General features: G+C 37.8%; 1 protein-coding gene across 1 annotated transcript in view; it reads right to left on the bottom strand.

Annotated features, from left to right (window-relative positions):
* Window positions 1-3793: 3793 nt before the first annotated feature.
* MEP1B (meprin A subunit beta) overlaps window positions 3794-24041 on the bottom strand; it is a 73238-nt gene continuing 52990 nt past the window's right edge. The window contains exons 13-16 of the mRNA XM_043993728.1: window positions 21539-21979; window positions 11337-11522; window positions 8818-8965; window positions 3794-4073 (exon numbers count right to left, since the gene is read on the bottom strand). Of these exons, the coding sequence (XP_043849663.1) occupies window positions 3794-4073; window positions 8818-8965; window positions 11337-11522; window positions 21539-21979 (1055 nt within the window). The remainder of the gene's footprint in view (window positions 4074-8817; window positions 8966-11336; window positions 11523-21538; window positions 21980-24041) is intronic.

The following is a 24041-nucleotide window of genomic DNA, read 5'->3' as shown; positions in this document are numbered from 1 at the left end:
CAGAGACAGGATCTGAATAGAACCAGATGCTCTCATACCAGTGTTCTTTCCCCTGAACCACATTGCCTTCCAACATTCAATCACCACCATCATCTCTCATTACTTCCTCAAAAAAAGTATGAGTCAACAGGCAGGAGATCAGGGAGCAGAAACCTGATGAAGTCCATGCTCTGTTCTCTCCAAACTGTGACATGATTTTCTGTATCTTTTCCATAAACTGAGTGGGAAGCAGGAAGTACTACAGTAGAAGAGGAAGAAGATAAGTGGAAATGACCTGTCTCCTCCTATTATGGCTTCATTATTCAGTCTAAACTCCCAGGAAATCAAATACATCCATATTTAAATGTAAAGCTGAAACAAAAAGCATTCCAAAATCAATTCTTTTTTCCTTTTTGTTTCCTTTTTTGTTTGTTTTTAAGGGGGAGAAGTTTAGATAGATAGATAGATAGATAGATAGATAGATAGATAGATAGATAGATAGATAGATAGATAGATAAATATACACACACACAATGTACACAATATACAGGGTGTACACACACAAGAGACCCATGAACTAAAAGATACAGTGTATAATGTTGGGAAATCAACAGACTGAAATTCTACCATTTATAATACCATGTAATACCATCATGTAGACTTGGGGATCTCTACCCAAACTTTTCTTCTTTCTTTGTTGATGGTTTGCATTATTCATAAGTCCTTCTGATAACATCCTGCTCATCATTTCTTTCATAGTTACTATTGCTAACTGTATTACCCTCCATCCTATTCACTCCCCTTGATATTTACTCTATTTTCTATCTTCTTTTACCATATCCCTCTTCAAAAGTGTTTTGCTTTTTACTGCCCCTGCCCCAATCTGCCCTCCATTCCTTTGCCTCTCTCCCCTTATCCCCTTCCCCTCCCCCTTTCCCTCAGGGCAAGATATATTACTATATCCACTTGAGTGTATATGTTTTTCCCTCTTTGAGTCAATTTTATGAGAGTAAGGCTCACTCACTCCCCCACTCCTTCCCCATCCTCTCCTCAACTCCATAAGCTTTTTCTTGTATCTTTTATGTGAGCTACTTTATCACATTCCACTTCTCCCTTTTCCTTTCTTCCAATGCATTCCTCTTACCCCTTAACTTTATTTTAAAGATGTCATCATGGGTTAGCTAGGTAACACAGTGGACAAAGCACCAGCCCTCAACCTAGGAGGCTCTAAGCCCAAATCTAGCCCCAGACATAAGCCACCTCACACTACCTGCCCCACAAAAAAAAAATGGATAAGTAAAAAATAAATGCTTTGCAGCTATCATCCCTTCATATTGAATTCACACCTGTGCCCTCTCTAAGTATATTCCTTTCATCTGCCCTAATACTGAGAAAGTACTTATGAGTTAGAAGTATTATCTTCCCATGTAGGAATATAAACAATTTAACCTTTTAATATCCCTCATGATTTCTTTTTCCTGTTTACCTTTTTATGCTTCTCTAGGGTCTTGTATTTGAAAGTCAAATTTTCTATTCAGTTCAGGTCTTTTCATCACAAATGCCTGAAAGTCCTCTTTTTCATTGAAATCCCATTTTTCCCCCTGAAAGATTATACTCAGTTTTGCTGGGTAGGTGATTCTTGCTTGTGATTCCAGTTCCTTTGCCCTCTGGAATATCATATTCCATGCCCTCCAGTCCTTTAATGTAGAAGCTGCTAGATCCACAATATTTGAATTCCTTTTTTCAAGCTGCTTGCAATATTTTCTCCTTGATCTGGGATCTCTGTAATTTGGCTATAATATTCCTGGAAGTTTCCCTTTTGGGATGTCTTTCTGAAGGTGATCAGTGTATTCTTTCAATTTCTGTTTTACCTTCTGCTTCTAGAATAACAGGGAAATTTCCCTGACAATTTCTTGGAAGACGATGTCTAAGCTCCTATTTTGATCATGGTTTTCAGGTAGTCCAATGATTTTCAAATTATCTCTCCTGTATCTATTTTCCAGGTCAGCTGTTTTTCCAAGGAGATATTTCACATTGCCCTCTATTTTTTTATTCATTTGTATTTGCTTTATTGTGTCTTGATTTCTCATAAAGTCATTAGCTTCTATTTGCTCTATCCTAATTCTTCTTTTTTTGCAGGGCAATGAGGGTTGAGTGACTTGCCCAGGGTCACACAGGTAGTAAGTATCAAGTGTCTGAGACCAGATTTGAACTCAGGTCCTCCTGAATCCAGAGACAGTGCTCTATCCACTGCACCACCTACCTGCCCCCTATCCTAATTCTTAAGCAATGATTTTCTTCAGAGAGTTTATGTACCTCCCTTTCCATTTGACCAATTTGGCTTTTCAAGCTATTGACTTTTTTTTCATGACCCTCATGTATCACTCTCATTTCTCTTTCCATTTTTTCCTCTACCTCTCTTACTTTATCTTCAAAGTCCTTTTTGAGCACTTCCATGGCCTGAGACAAATTCATATTTTTCTTGGAAGCTTTGGATATAGGAGTTTTGACTTTTTTATCTTCTTCTGAGGGTGTATTTTCATCTACCTTGCCACCAAAGAAACATTCAATAGTCTGCTGCTTCCTCTGCCTGCTCATCTTGCCTGCTTATTTCTTGGTTTTTAACTCCTTCTTAACATGGAGCACTGCTTCCAGGATGAACTGTCCCAAGGTACAAGAGTTTCCAGGTGGTACGATTTAAGGAGAGGACTGCTTGGCCTATAAGTAACCATGGGCCTGCTTGCTTTTTGACTCAGAAGCAGAAATCTGATTGAAATCTGATTCTCTATGGTCAAAAACTTGGAGTGTCTGTGCCCCTCCCCTACTTAGCCACTGCCACTCATGTCCATTTCTTGAGTAATACCACAGGGCTCCCACCTCTGCTCCAGCAGGGACCCCCTACTATTTCTCCCTGACCAACCACTGGATACCCTCACCAGTCCATGAGCCAAGTTTCAGAAGAAGCCACTGATGCTGAAGATAATGAGGCTCCAGAAGAGCAGCCTGCCTGGAGCTGGATCTGTGCGATATGCTGAGCTCCTCTCTCACCCTGGTACAGTAGATGATCCCTGCTGCCTATTTAAGCCATCTTTGGCTGGAAGAAGGTCTCACTCTGTTCTTTTGTGGGTTTTTCTGCTCCAAAAGTTGTCTTATGCCATTTTTTGAGATATGTGGATGAATTTGTTGGGAACTCTGAGAGTCTGTCATCTTGGCTCCAACCCCGCCTTCCTTTTTCTTTTTTAAGGCTCTGTGCAACCTATAAGAGCTGACAACTGATACTGTCCATATCAAACATTTTCAATAAGTTGTAGGCTTAGAATCAAGAAGACATGGGTTCACATCTAACCTTTGACCCTAGTCATATAATATGAACATCTAAGTTGTACAGAGGATAGAACACTGGGCCTAGAGTCGGGAAAACATTGATTAAGTGACTTGCCTAGGGTCACACAGCTAATAGGTGTATGAAGTAGGACTTGAATCCATGTCTCATTTCACTCTTTTATAAAATGAAGATTAGTATCACCTGTCAATTTCTTATACATAGAAGAAAAAGAAGTTTTAGAAGCTCGAAGGAAATCCTTGGGTCCCTGTGCTTACAGCCTATGTCTTTCTTTTTAAAAATAAATTCCATTGATGAAATTGTTTTAAAATTTTTTGGATATATTTCTATCCCTCCAAACTGAATACTCACTTTGAACAAAGAAAAACAATCATGTAAAAGCAAAGACTATAATGACCACAAGTATTTTTCTGCTCCTGTGTGCTAAGAGGAAGGGGTACATATTTCATTATCTGTTCTCTAAGATTAAGATTATGCTTTATTATGATGACATTGAGTATAGTCTCCTTTTAGCATTGTTGCTCTTTTACAGTATTGCATACTTACATTGTCTAAGGTTGTATTCACTGTATTGGCATTGCTCCTTTTACTGTATTTCTTCTTAACACAGTAGACACTCACAAGAGTCACTATCAGCATAGCGGCAAATACAGCTACAGTGGATGAAACTGCTATAATTATGGTGTCCTGGGTAGAGCCCTTAGTCTCACATTTTTCTCCAACATACCACCAGTCTTTCCCTGATGGACACCTAGAGAATAAGAAATTGGACTCTAAAATATTCTAGCAAGATGTACTTTAAAAGTTATTTGGTTAACATTCAACATGCTCACAATCAGTGTCAATAACTCCATAGCAAGAAAGATCACTGGGGGGGGGGAGGGGAATGTATTTGCTGAGTTGAGATTGTTTAATTGTGTTATGTCAGACTACAGTAATAAGAGCCTAACATCTATCCTCAAGAGAAAGAGAGCTATGTATCATTCTTCTCCTGCCTTGTAGAAAGATGCAGGAAGTTAAAGTATGCCAGAGCAGTCAATAATGAGGAATATGGTGACGAGATCTGAAGCTAAGACATGTCCCAAATTTCCAAAGTCTTGGCTCTGTTATGGAAACCATAGGTATGCAGTGAGTCAGAGAGAACAAAATTGCTCTCTAGCTAATACTAGAAAAACTCCAAGACTCAAGTAAAATTGGCTAATGAATAGGACTGCTATCTGTTGCAAACTCTGCAAAGACATTCACACACACACACACACACATACACGTAAATACATATCCTGCTGTGTATATGTTACACAGTTGTGATCTTTTCCCTTCAAAGAAGCACAGTGTGGTATACCTGAAAGAGCTCATCATGTGGGTAGAATCACAGAATTTTGAGCTAGAAGGGATTTTCTGTGATAGTCTCCCTCATTTCACAAAGGAAGAAAGGAGTTGAAGTGACCTGCCCAAGGTCACATAGCCAATTTCCAGAGTCAGGACTTGATAATTCAATAGTCTCCTAATTGGTCTCCCTGCCTCATGTCTCTCACCACTACATCCTACGCACTGCTGCCAAAGTAATTTTCCTTAGGTGTAGACTATGTGACTCCCTTACTTAATCAATTCCAGTGGCCTCCTATTGAATCCAGGACATGTTACAAACTGGCTTTTAAAGCTCTGCACGATCTGACCCCAACCTTTCTTTCCTGCTTCATTGGTTAGTACTCCTCCTGCAGTGTGAGAGGCAGCCAAACTAGTTTCTCTCTGTTCCTCATATACAATGCTGTTTCCCAATTATAGGCCTGTCCTTCTCCCTTTTCACTGGCCATTCACCACTCCTGGAATGTTCTCCCTCCTCATCTCTACATCACAGAGTCCTCTTCTTCTTGTAAGATGCAATTCAGACAGGAAGCCTTTTCTTATCTCCCCCACTTCTAGTGAGCTCCCTCTCAAACAAGCTTGTATTTAATGCCTTTGTATATATTGATATTTATTCACCGTATAGTTCTTCTGTGTATATTTTTCATATAATTGCTAAATCTACAATTAGAAGATAAGCTTATTAAGATTAGTGATTATTGGGGCAGCTAGGTGGTGCAGTGGATAAAGCACCGGCCCTGGATTCAGGAGTACCCGAGTTCAAATCCAGCCTCAGACACTTGACACGTACTAGCTGTGTGACCCTGGGCAAGTCACTTAACCCCCATTGCCCCACAAAAAAAACAAAAAACAAAAAAAAAAGATTAGTGATTATTGGGGGCAGCTAGGTGGCACAGTAGATAAAGCACTGGCCCTGGATTCAGGAGGATATGAGTTCAAATCCAGCATCAAATACTTGACACATACTAACTGTGTGACCCTGGGCTAGTCACTTAATCCTCATTGCCCAGAAAAAAAAAAAAAAGATTAGGGATTCTTTTATTCTGTGAACTTATATTCCTTGCAAAGCACCCAGCACATAATAGATGCTTAATAAATACTTATCAACTGTTTGGTTGATCCTGTGCTCTGAGAACATCTATCAGCCTTCTTCCTTTTTGACAAGGAAGTATTCCTCTGTGTTTAGCTGCCTTAGGGTGATGTGGTCTTTGTTTTATTAATACTGAATTATATTATTAACATTGTATAGATATAAGGTGTTTGAATACTTTCTAAAATTTTAATTATAATTTTTAGACTAGGAATAGTGATAACCTTGATATTTTATTGATATAAGGAAGTCTCAGTCAAAAGAAGGTCACACCTTCTCTAGAACTTAGAGACTTACAGGGTTATCTAGACTCTAGACCTCTAAGAGGTCAAGTGATTTGCCAAGGGTAATAATCAAGTCTTCCTGGCTTCAAGGAAAGTTCATCCAACAGGTCACACTGCTTCTCATTTTACACTGTAGTGTCCCAAAGGCATTTATCAAGACTGGGAAATGTTCATTGATCTAAACATGTTCTTCCCATAACAGGTTAGGAAACAAGAATGAAACCAAGGTTTAGAACCTGGATGACTGGGAGCATGATGTTGGTGTCATGAAAGTTGGTAAGAGAAGAGAGTTTGGGGAAGGGGGAGGGGTTTGAGCTCTGTTTTTGAATATGTTGAGTTAGAGATGTCTTTGGGACATCCAATTTGATATATCTCAGTTTGGTGATGTGAGATTGTAAGTCAGGGCAGAAGATAGGACTAGATAAATAGATTTGAATATCATCAGCATAGAGGTTTTATTAAACCCATAGGACCTGATGAGATCAGGGCAGCTAGGTCTCACAGTGGATAAAGCACTGGCCCTGGATTCAGGAGTATCTAAGTTCAAATCCAGCCTCAGACACTTGACACTTACTAGCTGTGTGACCTTGGGCAAGTCACTTAACCCTCATTGTCCAAACAAACAAAAAAAAAACAAGAACAAAAAAAAAAGGACCTGATGAGATTACTGATAGAGATAGTATAAAGGGAGAAGAGAATAGGGCCCAGGACAAAGTCTTGCAGGGTGAGGAGGGTCATACAAAGTTAAGGACACCTACAGTTACTGGGTAAAACATTGAAAAAAAAGCTATCAAAGATGTCTGAAGAGGTAAAAGGGAGTGACAGTTGCTTTACTATACTTAGTCACAATTTTATATTAATTTTATTTGAGAAAGATAAGTTTTTTAAAAGTAGTTGCGTTGTGGCAGCTAGGTGGTGCAGTGGATAAAGCACCAGTCCTGGATTCAGGAGGCCCTGAGTTCAAATCTGGCCTCAGACACTGGACAATAGCTGTCTGACCTTGGGCAAGTCACTTAACCCTCATTGCCCCTCAAAAAATTATAACTATAACTCTTTTATTACCACCATCACCCCCAAAATAAGTAGTTATTTCAATGAGAAGAAATATTTTTCAAGGCAATAATGGCAAAAATGACAATTTTATTTAAATAAAGAATAAAAGTTCTTCATAAAACAAAAAGTAAGAACCAATTTGAATTAAATTTTGGAGGGCTGTTTTTCATTATTTCCTAAGCGATATCCTTCTCCTCATTTCTAGCCCTTTGAGGACATAAAATTAACAGTGCAATGGCACCTCCAATAGAAAATATACTCTATTTGGAATAAAAAATTGGGGTTCCATTACTCGTTCCTTTTCCATCTGTGTGAGCTCTTTGGGCCTTAGTTTCCTCATGTGTATAATCAGAGGGCTAGATTCAATGACACTTTAAGTGTTTTCCAGCTGTAAACCTATGATATTAAGATTCTATGAATATTATATGAGCAGCATTGCAAGAGTTATAGGCATGGCAGTACTTCTGATAAAGGCCTCATCTCTAAAATATATAGGGAACTAAATCAAATTTATAAGAATCCAAGTCATTCCCCAGTTGAGAAATGGTCAAAGGATATGAACAGGCAGTTTTCTGATGAAGAAACCAAAGCTATCTATTCCCATATAAAAAATGCTCTAAATCTCTAATGATTAGAGAGATGCAAATTAAAAAAAACTCTGAGGTACCACCTGACACCTATTAGATTGGCTAAAATGACAAAAAAAGAAAAAATAATAAATGTTGGAGAAGTTGTAGGAAAATTGGAACACTAATTCATTGTTGGTGGAGCTGTGAACTAATCCAACCATTCTGGAGAGCAATTTGGAATTATGCCCAAAGGGCGATAAAGCTGTGCATACCCTTTGACCCAGCAATACCACTTTTGGGTCTTTTCCCAAAGAAATCATGGAAAGGGGAAAGGGACCCACATGTACAAAAATATTTATAGCTGCTCTTTAAGTGGTAGCAAGGAATTGGAAGTTGAGGGGGTGCCCATCAATTGGGGAATGGCTGGACAAGTTGTGGTATATGAATACAATGGAATACTATTGTGCTGTAAGAAATGATGAGCAGGAGGAGTTCAGAGAAACCTGGAGGGTCTTGCATGAGCTGATGATGAGTGAGATGAGCAGAACCAGAAGAACATTGTACACAGTAATGTCAACATTGAGTGTTGATCTACTGTGATGGACTATATTCTTCTCACCAATGCAATGGTACAGAAGAGTTCCAAAGAACTCATGATAGAAGAGGATCTCCAAATCCAAGAAAAAAAAAAAAAGAACTGTGGAGTATAGATGCTGAATGAACCATACTATTTCTTTTGTTTTTGGTGCTGTTGGGTTTTTTTCTATTTTGAGGTTTTTCATCATTGCTCTGATTTTTTTCTCTTATAACAGGACTAATGCAGAAATAGGATTAATGTTATTATGTGTGTATATATATAAAACCTATATCAGATTACCTGCTGTCTAGGGGAGGGGGGAGGGAGGGGAGGGAGGGAGAAAAATCTGAAATTGTAAAGCTTGTATAAACAAAAGTTGAGAACTATCTTTACATGTAACGGAAAAATAAAATACCTTATATGTTAAAAAAAAAAAAAAGTTATAGGCATGGGAAGATACCTTCATGAACTTCCAAACCTCTCTTTTACAACTGGAGACACGTCACAAAAAAGCGATAAAAGTCAAAGGATGTCTTTGATACAAGCTATTTTTTTACCTGCATTCTGCTTTGCCATTGTGGATAACACAGGTGCCATCATTCTGACAGATGAAGTTTGCACAGAGATTTGTTGGAGGATCTGTTGAATTGGCTGGCTCCTTTGAAGGGTAAGGTGATGGCTCAGTAGAAATGAGATTTGATATATCTAAAGGAGAAAAGGGTTCATGAATTGAGGCGGGTTTTTGCTTCAATAACCATGAAATCTTTAGTTTTTGAATTATGGGTGTGGAAGAACACAAAGCCATTGAGAAATTAAGATCTAATAAATTAGTCAACATACATTTATTAAGTGTTTAATATGTGCCAGCCATGGTGCTAAGTGCCAGGGAAATAAATTAAGGAAAATAAAAAATGTCCTTACCATCAAGGAGTATACATTCTAATAGAAATAAGTAGATACATAGAAGATATAAATAGAATTGATAGAAGGTCATCTGAAAAGTGAGGCATTCGCAGCTGAGGTCCCCAACACTAGAGGTTTTCAAGGGTAAACTGGATGACCACTTGATGGGGATATTGTAGAAGACATGGACATTCCAATGCCAAAAGATATGCTGTTCATTTCAGGAGGTTTCAGAGTGGGGAAACTGGCAGAGATAAAGCTGTGTGTGTTCAGAGTTAGCACATTTTACCTACTTTTATTAATGGATCAGAAAGCACATGTTTCTTAAGCACCTACTATGTGCCAGGCACTGGGGATACAAAGATAAAACTATGAATGTGTAATTAATACAGAATCTGGCAGAACTGATGAAACTGATGCTTTTATTGCCTATAGAAATGTATGTATGTATGTTGTATATGTGCATTGTGTATAGACACATACACATGTGTATGTGTATACATACACACACACATACATATCCCTCCAGAAGAATAGGACAATGCTAAAGGATGCTTGCCAAGGGATGTAATCTAGTTTTGCTTCTAAGAAACATATGAAAGTCAAAATAACCTAATACTTTGATCTAGGCCACTTACTATCACAAGACCTGTTATCAACTCTTAAGTCAGGAAAATCAGTAGAGCCAAAGACTTTAAATAATAGATAGACCCTTCCCCCTCATTTTACAGATAAAGAAACTGAGGTAAATAGGGTTAAATGACTTGCCTACATAGGTGACACAATAGATAGAGAACCAAGCTTAGAGTCAGAAAGATCTGACTTCAAATGTGGTCTCAGACACTTATTAGCTGTGTCATCCTGGTCAGTCACTTAACCCTGTTTACTTTCCTCATCTATAAAATGGGGACACACTGGAAAAGGAAATGGCAAACCACCCCCAGCATCTTTTCCAAGAAAATCCCAGAGACAAAAATTCATGGAGTCATGTAGTCAGATTTGACTGAATGACTAAACAACAACTATGCATGTGTGCATGTGTATGTGAGTGTATATGTACACATATATACATATATGTATATCTATGTGTGTATATCTATATTTTATGCATTAAAACTTCCATAAATAAAATGTGTAAAAAATGGTATCAATAAAACTTATTTTTTTTAAATGAATGAATTGTTTGGTCTATGGGTAATTTTAATAATTTTAATAGACTAGGAGGTCTTAAACTTTTTTTGTCTCAGATACTTTTTTTTAAATGGGGCGATGAGGACTTGCCCAAGGTCACACAGCTAGTGTCAAGTGTCTGAGGTCAGATTTGAACTCAGGTCCTCCTGAATCCAGGGCTGGTGCTTTATCAACTGCACCGCCTAGCTGCCCCATCTCAGATGCTCTTGACAGTCTGATGAAGCTTGGCACTATTTCTTAAAATGCTTTTAAAATGCACAAAATAAAACACAAAGTATTACAAATGAAAATAATTATACTGAAATACAGTTATCAAAATCTTTTTTCAAAGTCACAAGCTACTGATTTAGACTCCCTATATTTCAGGTTTCAGGTTCTCTTAAAACATAAAATATATCATAAAACACACATATAGCCTTCTTCTGAATATTTCTACAACAAACATTAATACCTTTCCATCTTTATGTGTGTTCTTTTCAACAGGATAATCAATAGACACAGTTTAATTAGCTACAAAAATAAATTTCACAGAACTTTAGTGGGTAAAAGAGGCATCAGAGGTAATCTAGTCCAATTATTGGAGATGAAGAAACTGAGACTGAGTCCTACAGAAATTTATTACTGATGGAGAATTAATAGTAGAGCTGAAACTAAAGTCCAGGAGTAGTCTCTCATACCAGGGGTCTTTCCTATATGCAGCTTTATCTCCCAGCTGACTAGTTATAAGATCTGTGTAAGTTGGACATATTCTTCCTTACTCTAGGAACCTTCACCATGCTATAGCTAAATTATTTGATACACACCATAAACATCTCAAAATGGTCTGGAAATGTCTCTTGCCTACCCACTCCCCATTCCTCTTTTCAAGTAACAACACATCTCATAAACCTGAAAATAGAACACAGAAACTACACAGTAAGTCACCTATTTCCAAAAAAATGAAAAACATTCTCCGCAAGGGAGTTACCTTGTATTGACATACCTTCCACAGTCAGAAGAATGTAAACAGTATCTCCTTTGATAAAATCTCTGCTTTGCATCCTTTTGCGGGTTATGTAGGCACTAGTTCCGTATCCTGGACCTCTGCTATATGTTGTTCCATTAGGGAAAGTGCTCATCGCTCCTACTTTGGAGGGCTTGTCCCAAAAAAAGGTTTCATTATCATTATCTGAAAAAGCAATTCATATTTATAGGTCATGTCTACTAAAGTCCGCTTTTTGTAAGGTTGGAAATACAAACAAAGAATAAAATTAGGATGGACATCAAGCAACTAAATGGTGCTTATAGCCTGGGATACTTTCTCTGCCAGATCTGTGGAAATTGTTACTGCATACTTGAGGCTCAAGGAATTGATAGTAGACAGAAGTGACCTACTCTATAGCTTGAGCTCATGATCACCAGTGCAATGTAACTGGACAGGTGCCAAAAATCCTATCCCAAAATATCTGCTCCACTTACCTGTTGTAATTCTCACCATTGATTCCAATGGCTTTTAGGGGTTTTCTGCAGACATGCTCATTTTAGCTGGGTTATGGACTTATGCTAGATGGATATGATAACATATTCACATATATTAATTTATTTTGTTTAATTAAGTTAGTCAGATTAATTGATTATTACTTGCTGTGGAACAAAGTTCTGAGGAAATCTGACAACAAAAGAAAAATACAGTATGCCAATGAGGCTTGAAAGTAGGGGACCCAAGTAAGTCAGGGAATTTATAGACTATTAGGGGCAGCTAGGTGGCACAGTGGATAAAGCACCAGCCCTGGATTCACAAGGATATGAGTTCAAATCTGGTCTCAGACACTTGACACTTACTAGCTATGTGACCCTGAGCTTAACCCCAATTGCCCCCCACACGCACACACAAAAATTATAGAATATTAGACAGAACCCAAAAGGGGTCAAGGAGGTAGGAAATGGAAGAAGAGATTATCCAAAAATGAAATTGGAGTGGGGAGGGATCAGCTAGGTAGCTTTTTGAGCATCAGGATTGGTTTCAGAAATTTCCTCAGATGGATCATAAAGAGGAACTCAAGTGGCAAACATTTTCCTTTCATTTCTTCAGTAGATACCTTAGGACTTGCTGGGCTCTGTGTTTTTATTTTTTGTGTACCTTGGGGAAGATGGAGTTCAGTATTAGTATAGGCAAAATTGTGAAGTTAAACAAATTTCTTTTTTAATTTTTTTTTGAAAATTTCTTTTTAAACATTTTTTCTTTTTTTGCAGGGCATTGAGGGTTAAGTGACTTGCTCAGGGTCACATTGCTAGTAGTTGTCAAGTGTCTAAGTATGGATTTGAACTCAGGTCCTCCTGAATCCAGGGCCAGTGCTCTATCCACTGTGCCACCTAGCTGCCCCCTGCCAAAATACTTTTAAATAATGCCATAAGACAATTCCTATAGTAGCAGAACCCACAAAAGGACAGGGTGAAATAATTTTCCAAACAAATACAACTTAGAAGGTTGGTAGGAAAGGTCTCTTGTACTGGAGACAGAGTGGAACACAATCCAGTGCAGGCAGAGCCATCAAAAACCAGGCCCCAGCAAACCAGGAGCAGGCCTTGCAAACCACTGAATCAGCAGCATCAGCAACTGCTTCTGGAACTCAGCACACACATGATAAGGGGGTCAAACAGTTGGTCAAAAGTGGAATACAGCAGTTTCTGCTGGCACTAAGGCAGGACTCTTAATTTGCTTATACTCTGATACAGGTTGCAGTCTTGGGTGGCAGTCTCAGGGCAGGTAGGAGCACTATCACACCAAAGCTTTCAATCACAGTGGATCAATCACAGGGATCCAGGGCAGAAAAGGGGCCTTGTGGTTGCTCGCAGACCAGAACACAGGCCAGGAGAGCAGTAAACACACGTCTCCTAATATTATACCACCTTGGAACAACTGAAAACTTACAGTTCCCTAGAATTATATGTCAAAAAGCTGAGCAATACACATGAAGATCGGGACAGTGTACTCTGCACCCGGGAAGCAGAGCCTTACTTTAACAGAGCTAAAAATCAAGAAATAGGCTGGGGAAAATGAGCAAACAGAAAAAAAATTCTGACCATAGAAAAATACTATGGGGACAAAAAAATTCAAGACTCAGAAGAAAATAACAAAGTCTAAGTTATTACATCCAAAGCTTCCAAGAAAACTATGAATTGGACTTGGCCATGGAAGGGCTCAAAAATGAAAATAAAGTAAGAGATGTGGAGGAAAAATTGGAAAGAGAAATTAGAATGATGCAAGAAAATCATTTTTAAAAAGAATCAACAGCTCATTAAAAAAATACAGAAGAAAATAACACCTTAAAAAGCAGACCAGTCCAAATGGTAAAAGAGGTACAAAAAGACAAGGCGGGGGGGCAGCTAGGTGGCACAGTGGATAGAGTACCAGCCCTGGAGTCAGGAGTACCTGAGTTCAAATCCGGCCTCAGACACTTAACACTTACTAGCTGTGTGACCCTGGGCAAGTCACTTAACCCCCACTGCCTCACTAAAAAAAAAAAAAAAAAAGGCAGAGAGGAGAAGAATGCCTTGAAAAGTAGTATTGGCCAAATGGAAAAAGAGGCATAAAAATTCACTGAAGTAAAAGCTCCTTAAAAAGTAGAATTGACCAAATGTAAAAGGAGGTACAAAAGATCACTGAAGAAAATAATTCCTTACAAATTAGAATTGAGCAAATGGAAGCTAATGACTTTATGAGAAATCAAGAAACAATAAAACAAAACCAAAAGAATGAAAAAAGATGATAATGTAAAATATCTCTTTGGAAAAACAACTGACCTGAAAAATAGATCTAGAAGAGTTAATTTGAAAAAATTATTGTACCACCTGAAAGCCTTTATCCAAAAAAAAAGAGCCTAGATATCATCTTTCAAGAAATTATCAAAGAAAATTGTCCTGATATTCTAGAACCAGTGGGTAAAATATAAATTGAGAGAATCTACCACTCTCCTGAAAGATATCCCAAAATGAAAACTGCCAGGAATATCATAGCCAAATTCCAGAGCTCCCAGGTCAAGAAGAAAATATTGCAAGCAGCCAGAAAAAAATTCAAGTACTATAAAGCCACAGTCAGGATCACACAAGATTTAGTAGCTTCTACTTTAAAAGATAAGAGGGCTTGGAATATGATATTCCAGAGGGCAATGGAACTAGGATTACAACGAAGAATCACCTATCCAGCAATACTGAGTCCTTCAAGAAGGAAAATGGAATTCAATGTAAAAGAAGACTTTCAGGCATTCTTTTTTTTTTTTTTTTTGGTTTTTTAGTGAGGCAATTGGGGTTAAGTGACTTGCCCAGGGTCACACAGCTAGTAAGTGTTAAGTGTCTGAGGCCGGATTTGAACTCAGGCACTCCTGACTCCAGAGCCGGTGCTCTATGCACTGCGCCACCTAGCTGCCCCACTTTCAGGCATTCTTGATGAAAAGACCAGAGCCGAATAAAAATTTGACTTTCAAATATAAAACTAAAGAGAAGCATAATAAGGTATATAGGAAAAGGAAATCATAAGGGATTTTAAAAGGTTAAACTGCTTACATTCCTACATGGGAAGATGATATTTTTAATTCATAAGAACTTTCTCATTATTCATGCAGCTGAAAGGAGTATACATATATAGATAGAGGGCAGAGATGTGAGTTGAATATGAAGTGATGATATTTTTTAAATTAAATTGGGGGAAAAAATAAATTGGGAATGAGAGAAGGAGTGCACTGGGGAAAGGGGAAAAGCAGAGGCAGAATGGGGTAAATTAGCTCATATAAAAGAAGCAAGAAAAGTGTATACAGTGGAGGGGAAGATGGGGGAGGTAAGGGGGAATGAGTTAACCTTACACTCATCAGAACTGGCTCAAAGAAGGAATAACATACATACTCAATTGGGTATAGAAATCTATTTTACCCTGCAGGAAAGTAGGAGGAGAAGGGAATAAGACAAGGGAGAACAGACTGGGGGAGGCAGTGAGTAAGAAACAAAAGACTTTTGAGGCTCCTGGACAAGTCACTTAACACACCTGGGCAAGTCACTTAACCCTCATTGCCCCACAAAAAAAAAACACAAAACAACTTTTGAGGAAGGACAGGGTGAAAGGAGAGAGAATAGAATAAACAGAGTGGGGAATAGGATGTAGGGAAATACAGTTAGCAATAGTAATTGTGGGGAAAAATTGAAACAAGTTTCACTGATGAAGTCCTCATTTCTCAAACATGTGGAGAACTGAGTCAAATTTGTAAAAATTAGGAGCCATTCCCCAGTTGATGGGTGATCAAGGGATATGAATAGTTTTCACATGAAATAGTCGAAGCTATCTAAATACTCTAATTCACTATTGGTTGGAGAGATGCAGGTCAGAACAGTTCTGGGGTACTACCTCATATTTATTAGATTGCTTAATAGAACAAACAAGGAAAATAACAAATATTGGGAGGGGATGTGGGAAAATGAGACATTAATGCACTGTTGGTAGAGTTGTGAACTGATTCTACCATTCTGTAGAGCAATTTAGAAATATGCTCAAATATGCTATAAAACCATGCATACTCTTTGACCAAGCAATGCCATTACTAGGTCTGTATCCAAAAAGAGATTTTAAAAAAGGAAAAGGACTTTTAGGGACAAAAATATTTATAGCACCTTTTTTCTGGTGGCAAAGAATTGGAAGTGAGGAGGATGCCCATCAATTGGTGAGTGGCTGAACAAATTGTGGCACCTAGTTATGATGGAATACTATTGTGCTATAAGAAACGATGAGCAGGATGCTCTTGGAGAGACCCAGAGAGATGGAGATGAGCTTATGCAAAATGAAACGTATTGTGTACAAAGTAACAGCAATACTGTAAGGTGATCAGTTGTGAATGACTTAGTCATTCTCAGCAATACAATAGTCCAAGACAACTCTAAAGGAATTAGCATGAAAAATGCTATCCATCCCCAGAGAAAGAACTGATGGTGTCTCAATACAGATTGAAGCATAATTTTTTTTACTTTATTTTTCTTGAAGTTTTGTGACTAATTTGAAAATGTTTTTGCATGACTACACATGAATAAACTATATTAAATTGCTTGCCTTATCAAAAGGTTGGGGGGAAGATAAAGGGAGAGAATTTGGAACTCAAAGTTTTTTCAATGGATGTTAAAAATTGTTTTTACATGTAATTAGGGAAAAATAAATACCAAAGAAAACAAAGAAAAAAGAAAAAATAGAATTGGGAAGTGAGAGTTAAAGACTCTATGAGACATCAAGAACAATATAAAATGAAGTAAAAATGGAAATATAGAAGCAAGTATGAAATGTCTCATCAGAAAAACAGCTGAACCAATAGACTAAGGAGAGATAATTTAATATTAATTAAATAACCTGAAAACCATGATCAAAGAAAGAGCCTAGACATCTTATTTCAAAAAATTATCAAGGAAAACTACTATGATATTCTGATAGGAGACCTCAACTTTCACCTCTCAGAGCAAAATAAATTTAACCCTGAAGAAAATAAGAAAGAAATTAAGAAGATGAATAGTAGTTTTAATTTTTTAATTATAAACATGGTAGACCTCTGGGGAAAATTGAATGGGAATAGAAAGGAATATACCTTTTTCTCAGCTGTATATGGAAACTTTACAAAAACCGACTATGTATTAGGGCATAAAAACCTCACAAACAAATGCAGAAGAGCAGATATATTAAATATACCCTTTTCAGACCATAATGTAATAAAAAATACATTTTATAAAAAGCATCAGAAGCAAAGATTAAAAATTAATTAGAAAATAAATAATCTAATCCTAAAGAATTGGTGAATCAAAGAATAAATCATAGAAACAATCAATAAATTCATTAAAAAAGAATGACATCAATGAGACAACTACAAAATTATGGGATTTAACCAAAGTAGTCCTGAGAGGAAATTTTCTATCTATAAACACATACAACAAAATATGTGGGAAAGAGAAGATTAATAAATTAGGCATGCAAAAAAAAAAAAACTTAGAAAAAGAACAAATTAAAAATCCCCAATTAAACACCAAAATGGATATCCTGAAAATAAAAAAGAGGGAGATTATCTGTAGTGGTGATCAACTTGAAATCTTTCCAATAAGATCAGAGGGAAATAAAAACTACTATTATTCAATATTGTATTAGAAAACCTAGCCAAAGCAAGAAGGCAAGAAAAAGGAATAAAAAAAGCAATGACAAAACAAAACTCTCACTTTTTCCCCAAGAAATGATGGTATCCTTAGAGAATCCCAGATTGTCAACTAAAAAAGCTATTTGAAATACTTCACAACTTTAGAAAAGATGCAGAATATAAAATTAACCCACATAAATCATCAGCATTTCTATATAATACCAACAAAATCTAGCAGGAAATAATAGAAAGAAAATTCCATTGAAAATACCTGCATACAATATAAAAAACTTGGCAGTCTACCTGCTAAGCCAAACCCAGGAAATATATAAACACAATTACAAAATAATTTTCACACAAATAAAGTCAAATCTAAACAGTTGCAGAAATATTAATTACTCATGGGCAGGTCAAACCAATATAATATAAAATGCCAATTCTACCTAAATTAATTTACTTATTCAATGTTATGCTAATCAAAGTACCAAAGAATTATTTTTAAGAGCTGGAAAAAAAACAAAATGCATATGCAAGAACAAAAAATCAAGAATATCAAGGGAATCAATAAAAAAAGTGAAAAAAAGTCAGCCTAACAGATTTCAAACTATATCACAAAGCAGTAATCATCAAAACAATCTGATTTTGGCTAGGAAATAGAGTGATGGATTAGTGGAATAGATCAGCTACACAAAATACAATATTAAAATATCATAGTAATCTAATGTTTGATAAACCCAAAGATCTAAGCTTTAGGGGCAAAAACTCATCATTTGATAAAAATTGCAGGGTAGGGCAGAGGAAAGACATTAAGCTCAAAGGGCTCCTGATAAAATAACCCCCAAAATAACAATAAAAGAACCCTTGGGGCAGAAAAATACACAAAAATACGGGCTGAGAGTTTTCTCCAGCTATAGATAGATTTCAGGGGGCCCGTGCTGGGCCACAAATAAAGCCTAACCCCACAATCGGGCCCACACACCAGACACCTGCCAGAGGAATTTGCCCCAGTGCCTCTGAATCGGCAGCAGCACCTGCGTCTTCTGGAACCAAACACACGGTCAGACTGAATGGCTGGCGGGGGGGGGGGGGGGGGGGGGGGGGGTGTAAGTGCAGGGGTACCAGTGGACTGGGGGATTCGACTGTCCCACCTCAGCGGCCAACCAGGAAGAAATCCTGAGTGGCAGGGGACCCAGGTCGGGGAGGGGAACAGGGGAACAGTCTCATCGGAAGCTGAGAACCACACCACAGAAAGCTTTGCTGGTTGGTTTCTTAGTAAATAGGCCTGAGGTTATCTCTGGACCTGAGAACAGGCCAGGTGAGATTAAAGCCTGCCCCTCCTCAATCCAAAACACCTGGGATCCTCTGAAGCTGAGAACAGGAGTGGAGCCGCAAAGCAGCCCCCCCCCCCCAGGGGAGAGTTTAAAATCAAATAAAATCGAGGTCAGCCAGGCTGAGAAGAAGCCCAATCATCCCCCAGGCCATGCTGTAGCTTGAACAGTGTGTCCTGGAAGCAGCACCACACTTAAAGAAGGAGTTAAAAGCCAAGAAATAGTAAGCCAGGATGAGCAGGCAGAGAAAGCAGAAGACCATCGAAAACTTCTTTGGGGGTAAGGTAGACTACAATACAACCTCAGAAGAAGAAGATAATAACAGAGTCAAAGCTCCAACATCCAAAGCTTCCAGGAAAAATATGAACTGGTCTCAGGCCATAGAAGCCCTCAAAAGGGAAAAGTAGGAGAAATAGAAAGAAGATGTAGAGAAAAGGAGGAAAGAATGGAAAGGGAAATGAGAGCGATGCAGGAGAGTCATGAGAAAAAAGTCAACACTTTGAAAAGCCAAATGGAAAAGGAGATTAAAAAACTATCTGATGAAAATAACTTAAAAAAAAATTGCAGGGTAAACTATAAAGCAGCTGGAAAGAAACTAGGCACAGACCAACATACTACAATGTATACCAACATAAAGTCAAAATAGATATGTGATTTAGATATAAAGTATGATTTAAGTAAATGAGAGGAACATGGAAAAATATATCTGTCAGATCTACAGAGAAGGGGAGAGTTTAAGACCAAGTAGGAGATAAATATAAGTAAAATGGATAACGTTGATCACATGCAATTTAAAAGGATTTGTGCAAACAAAATCAATGTAGTCAAAATTATAAGGAAATCAATAAATAGAAAGAAAATATTTTACAGCAAGCTTCTCTGATAAAGGCCTCATTTCTCAAATATATAGAGAATGATCCAAAATTATAAAAATTAAAGCTATTCCCCAGTTGATAAATGGTCAAAGAATGTGAACAGGCCATTTTCATAAGAATAAAATATCAATGGCCACATAAAAAAATATTCTAAATCATCATTGGTTAAAGAAATACAAATTAAAACAACTCTGAGGTCCCACCTCAGCCCTATAAGATTGGCTAAAATGACAGAAAATGAAAATGATAAATGCTAGAGGAGATGTGGAAAATAAGGCATACTAATGCATTGTTGGTAGAGTTGTGAACTGGTCCAACCACTGGAGAATAATTTGAAACTACGTACAAAGGGCTATAGAACTGTGCATACCCTTTGACCCAACAATACACTTCCAGGTCTGTATTCCAAAGAGATTTGTGTAAAAGGGAAAATAGCAAAATATTTATAGCAGCTCTTTTTGTGGTAGCAAAGAATTGGAAACTGAAGGGATGCCCAACAATTGGAGAATGGCTGAAAAGACTGCGGTATATGATTGTGATGGAGTACTCTAATGGTATAAGAAATGTTAAGGGAAATGGTCTCAGAAAATCCTGAGAGGACCTATATGAACTAATGCAGTGAAGTGAACAATACCAGCCACATTGTACATAGTAACAACAGTATTGTAAGGATGATCAACTGTGGTGGACTTAGGTACTCTGATGAGTACAATGATCCAGGAAAATTCCAAAGGGCTCATGATGAAAAATGTTATCCACTTCCAAAGAGGGAATTGATGAAGTATGATTGTAGGTTGAAGCATAGCTTTTTTTCTACTTCATTTGTTTTTTTTGTGGGGTTTTTTGACAATATAACTAATGCAAAAATGTTTTTAATAACTTCACATGTATAACTGATATCATATTACCTACCTTCTCAATAGGTGAAGGAGAGGTGGAATAGAGGAAAGAATTTGATACTTGAAAATTTTTTTAATGAATGTTATAAATAGGTAAAAAATTTTAAGATCATTTAAAAACAATAAAGTCAGAGGTCCATCCTCTAAATATTGTTCTTTTTAAGAACTACAAAAAGAGGCTTAATGGCCAAAGTATGAACCAATACTTAGGAACCTTTTAATGATTAAATTATAATTTATTCCTCTCTTCCAGTACCATCCTTTTCCCCTGTTGCCCCTGCTTAACTCTCTTCATGCAACAACCATCTATTAATCAGATTGCTTCTATTCAAGAACTGAATCATACTACTATTATGTCCAACCCTCATGCAACCAGGTTAGTTAGGGGACACCTTAGGGTAGCCAGGAAAGTGAAGTAACCAGGAAACAGGAATGGGACATAAATCAGAGGTTAAGAATTAATTGAGGAGAGTGGTTACCCTTTTCATCAGTCCTGTCCTAACCCATACTTTCCATGTGACCACTCTTCTAATTCCACATTTCTCTGTTAGAGCTTTTGCTGCTACAATTCTTAACACTAACCTTTCCAGAATCACCACAATACTCACTCACAATCTCCATTGCTCCAAAGACTCTGGACTCTTGTACCAAACCAACTGGCAGTCCCTCATAACTGATCAGCCATCAGTGACACTTTCAACCCTTGCTTTTTTCTTTCTTCCTCCCTCCCCAACTTCCCACTATAAAGAATGTGTTGTGTCAAGAATAAAAGAAGAAGGGGCAGCTAGGTGGTGCAGTGGATAGAGCACTGGCCCTGGAGTCAGGAGTACCTGAGTTCAAATCCGGCCTCAGACACTTAACACTTACTAGCTGTGTGACCCTGGGCAAGTCACTTAACCCCAATTGCCTCACTTTAAAAAAAAAAAAGAATAAAGGAAGAAAAAATACTAACCAAAAGTCTTTAATGGATCTGTAGTCACACTTCTTTGGTTGGACATGCGCTGGCGAATATCAGGATTTTGATCCAATAGTGTCATTGTGGCTTGTTGCCATGGGCATGGCCACTGTAATTGTTCATCATTGGCTCCAGAGATGAGAGAGAAATATATCCCTATATTAGTCTGATCACGTACATCTAACTGAACCTGAAAGGCATAGCCTACTGGTGAGTAAAAAGGAGGGCTATAAAGGCGTTCATTTAAGTTACTGAGCTGTGTGAAATTGCTTATCTTCCAAATGTGATGAGGACAGCGTGTTTCTGAAAGGTTGATATCATCAATGGAGAGACCACCAGCTGGTGTGCCAATACCTCGAGTTCCTTCAAATACCACCCTGAATTTGGTGGTAACTGCCAATGGTACATGATGTAGGTGCCAGCTCCCAATGGGGGCATCTGTAATAGAAGAGAACTGTTGGCTTTTCAAAGTTAGATAATTACTAAGTCATATAGCAACAAATAAGAATAGTTCATAACCTCCATGACCAAATGGTACTTCAAAAGTCAATACTCTGGTCCAAACATGTTATTTCCTGATATTCATGACAGATCACATAACCTGAGAGAATACATAAAAACATTTCTAGTAATCTATGAAGTTGTCTACACTTTGCCAGAATTATAGGGTTAATTAAGAAGCTCTATTTAGCAATCAAGTTTTACCTCTATCCTGCTTACAAGAATATAAAAATGAATACTAATAATAGTTAAAATTTAAATAGTGCTTTATTGTTTGCAAAGCACTTTACAAATAGCTCATTTGATCTTTACAACAACACTGGGAAGCAGGTGTTCTTATTATTCCCATTTTGCAGATAAAGAAGCTAAGGCAGACAGAACTTAAATGCCTTAGCCAGGGTCACACAGCTAGCAAGTGCCTGAGACTGTATTTGAAGTTAGACTTTTTAAATATCACACTGAGTCAGATCAATGGCCCTTCCAGCCCTGTACTTACCTCTGTCTGCCAGACCCATCAAAGATTATTTTGAAGAAGGTCCTGATAGGAGTATAGATTTAGAACTAGAAGGCACTTTACAGGCAACTCATTCATTTTATAGATCAGACAGCTAAGGCTCACAGGGATTAGGAAGCTTACCCTTACTATCAGCTACTAAGTTCCATGATTTGAACCCATATCCTCTGATCACTAAACCATCTCACCTTCCACCACACCATGATATTGATTCCTGCAGCATTATCTTCAAAATCTAGTGATAGAATCGGAATATTCCTGGCTCTCTTTTTGTAGTCCCATCATGTCCAAATTTAGCTAAACATTTCATGAGTTTGTTTATATTTTGGGCCTGTATGGGACTCTAAGATCCTACTAACTTGAAAGTCTTAGAAATGTGAGTTCCAGGGGCAGCTAGGTGGCGCAGTGGATAGAGCACTGGCCCTGGAGTCAAGAGTACCTGAGTTCAAATCCAGCCTCAGACACTTAACACTTACTAGCTGTGTGACCCTGGGCAAGTCACTTAACCCCAACTGCCTCACTAAAAAACAAAAAAAAAAAGAAAGAAAAAGAAATGTGAGTTCCTAGGAAAAAGAAATTGGCAAGTTTACTACCAGCTACCCAGTGATAATTCACAGATTGTTACCAATCCTTAGAAAGACTGCTTTCTGAAATCTTGCTCCCTAGAAACTCTCCTCAATGTCTTGATATTTGGGCAATTTACCTGTCCTATTGCCACAAGGGAAGGGGAAGCAAACATTTATTAAACACCTACTATGTGCCCTAAGAGGAAGCTACTCTTATTATCCCCATTTGACAGCTGAGAAATTGAGGTAAATGGAAATTAAAAGAGTGGCCCAGGGTCACATGCTTAATAAGTATCTAAGGTTAGATTTGAACTCCAGTCTTCCTGACTCCAGCCTCAGAACTCTGTCCACTGCTCCATAGCTCACTCTAAGTTTATGAATATAGAAGTAGATATCTTGATATAGGGGCAATGTGGTGGCCCAGTGAATAGAATACAGGGTTTGAAGCCAGGAAGACTCATCTTCCTGAGTTCAAATCCAGCCTTAGACACTTAACGAATTCTCTTACTCTGGATAAGTAACACGGAACGCTGTTTCCCTCAGTTTCCTCATAAGTAAAATGAGCTGGAGAAGAAAATGGCAAACCACTCCACTTTCTTTGCCAGGAAAATCCCCAAAAGGGGTCATGAAGAGTTGGACACAACTGAAATGACTGAACAACAAAAAACAAAAAAAAACTTTGCTTTAGAATTATAAACAGAATAAGGAAGGAGATATGGGTTATTCTAGACCATCCCCTTTCCAAATCCTTAATTCTAGCTGCAACATCCCCCAAAAAGTGCTCATTCAACATCTGCTTCACGATCTCCCCAAGGCAGCCCAATCGATTTTTTATTTTCTTAATTTTGACAATTAACATTTCCTTGGACTCTTCATAAAACCAGTCCTTCCTTGCTAGTGTACTATGCCCATCTCCCTT

The sequence above is a fragment of the Dromiciops gliroides genome, chromosome 1 (genome assembly GCF_019393635.1).
Source record: "Dromiciops gliroides isolate mDroGli1 chromosome 1, mDroGli1.pri, whole genome shotgun sequence".
NCBI classification, from domain to species: domain Eukaryota; kingdom Metazoa; phylum Chordata; class Mammalia; order Microbiotheria; family Microbiotheriidae; genus Dromiciops; species Dromiciops gliroides.
This window is presented reverse-complemented; position numbering and strand designations above follow the sequence as displayed.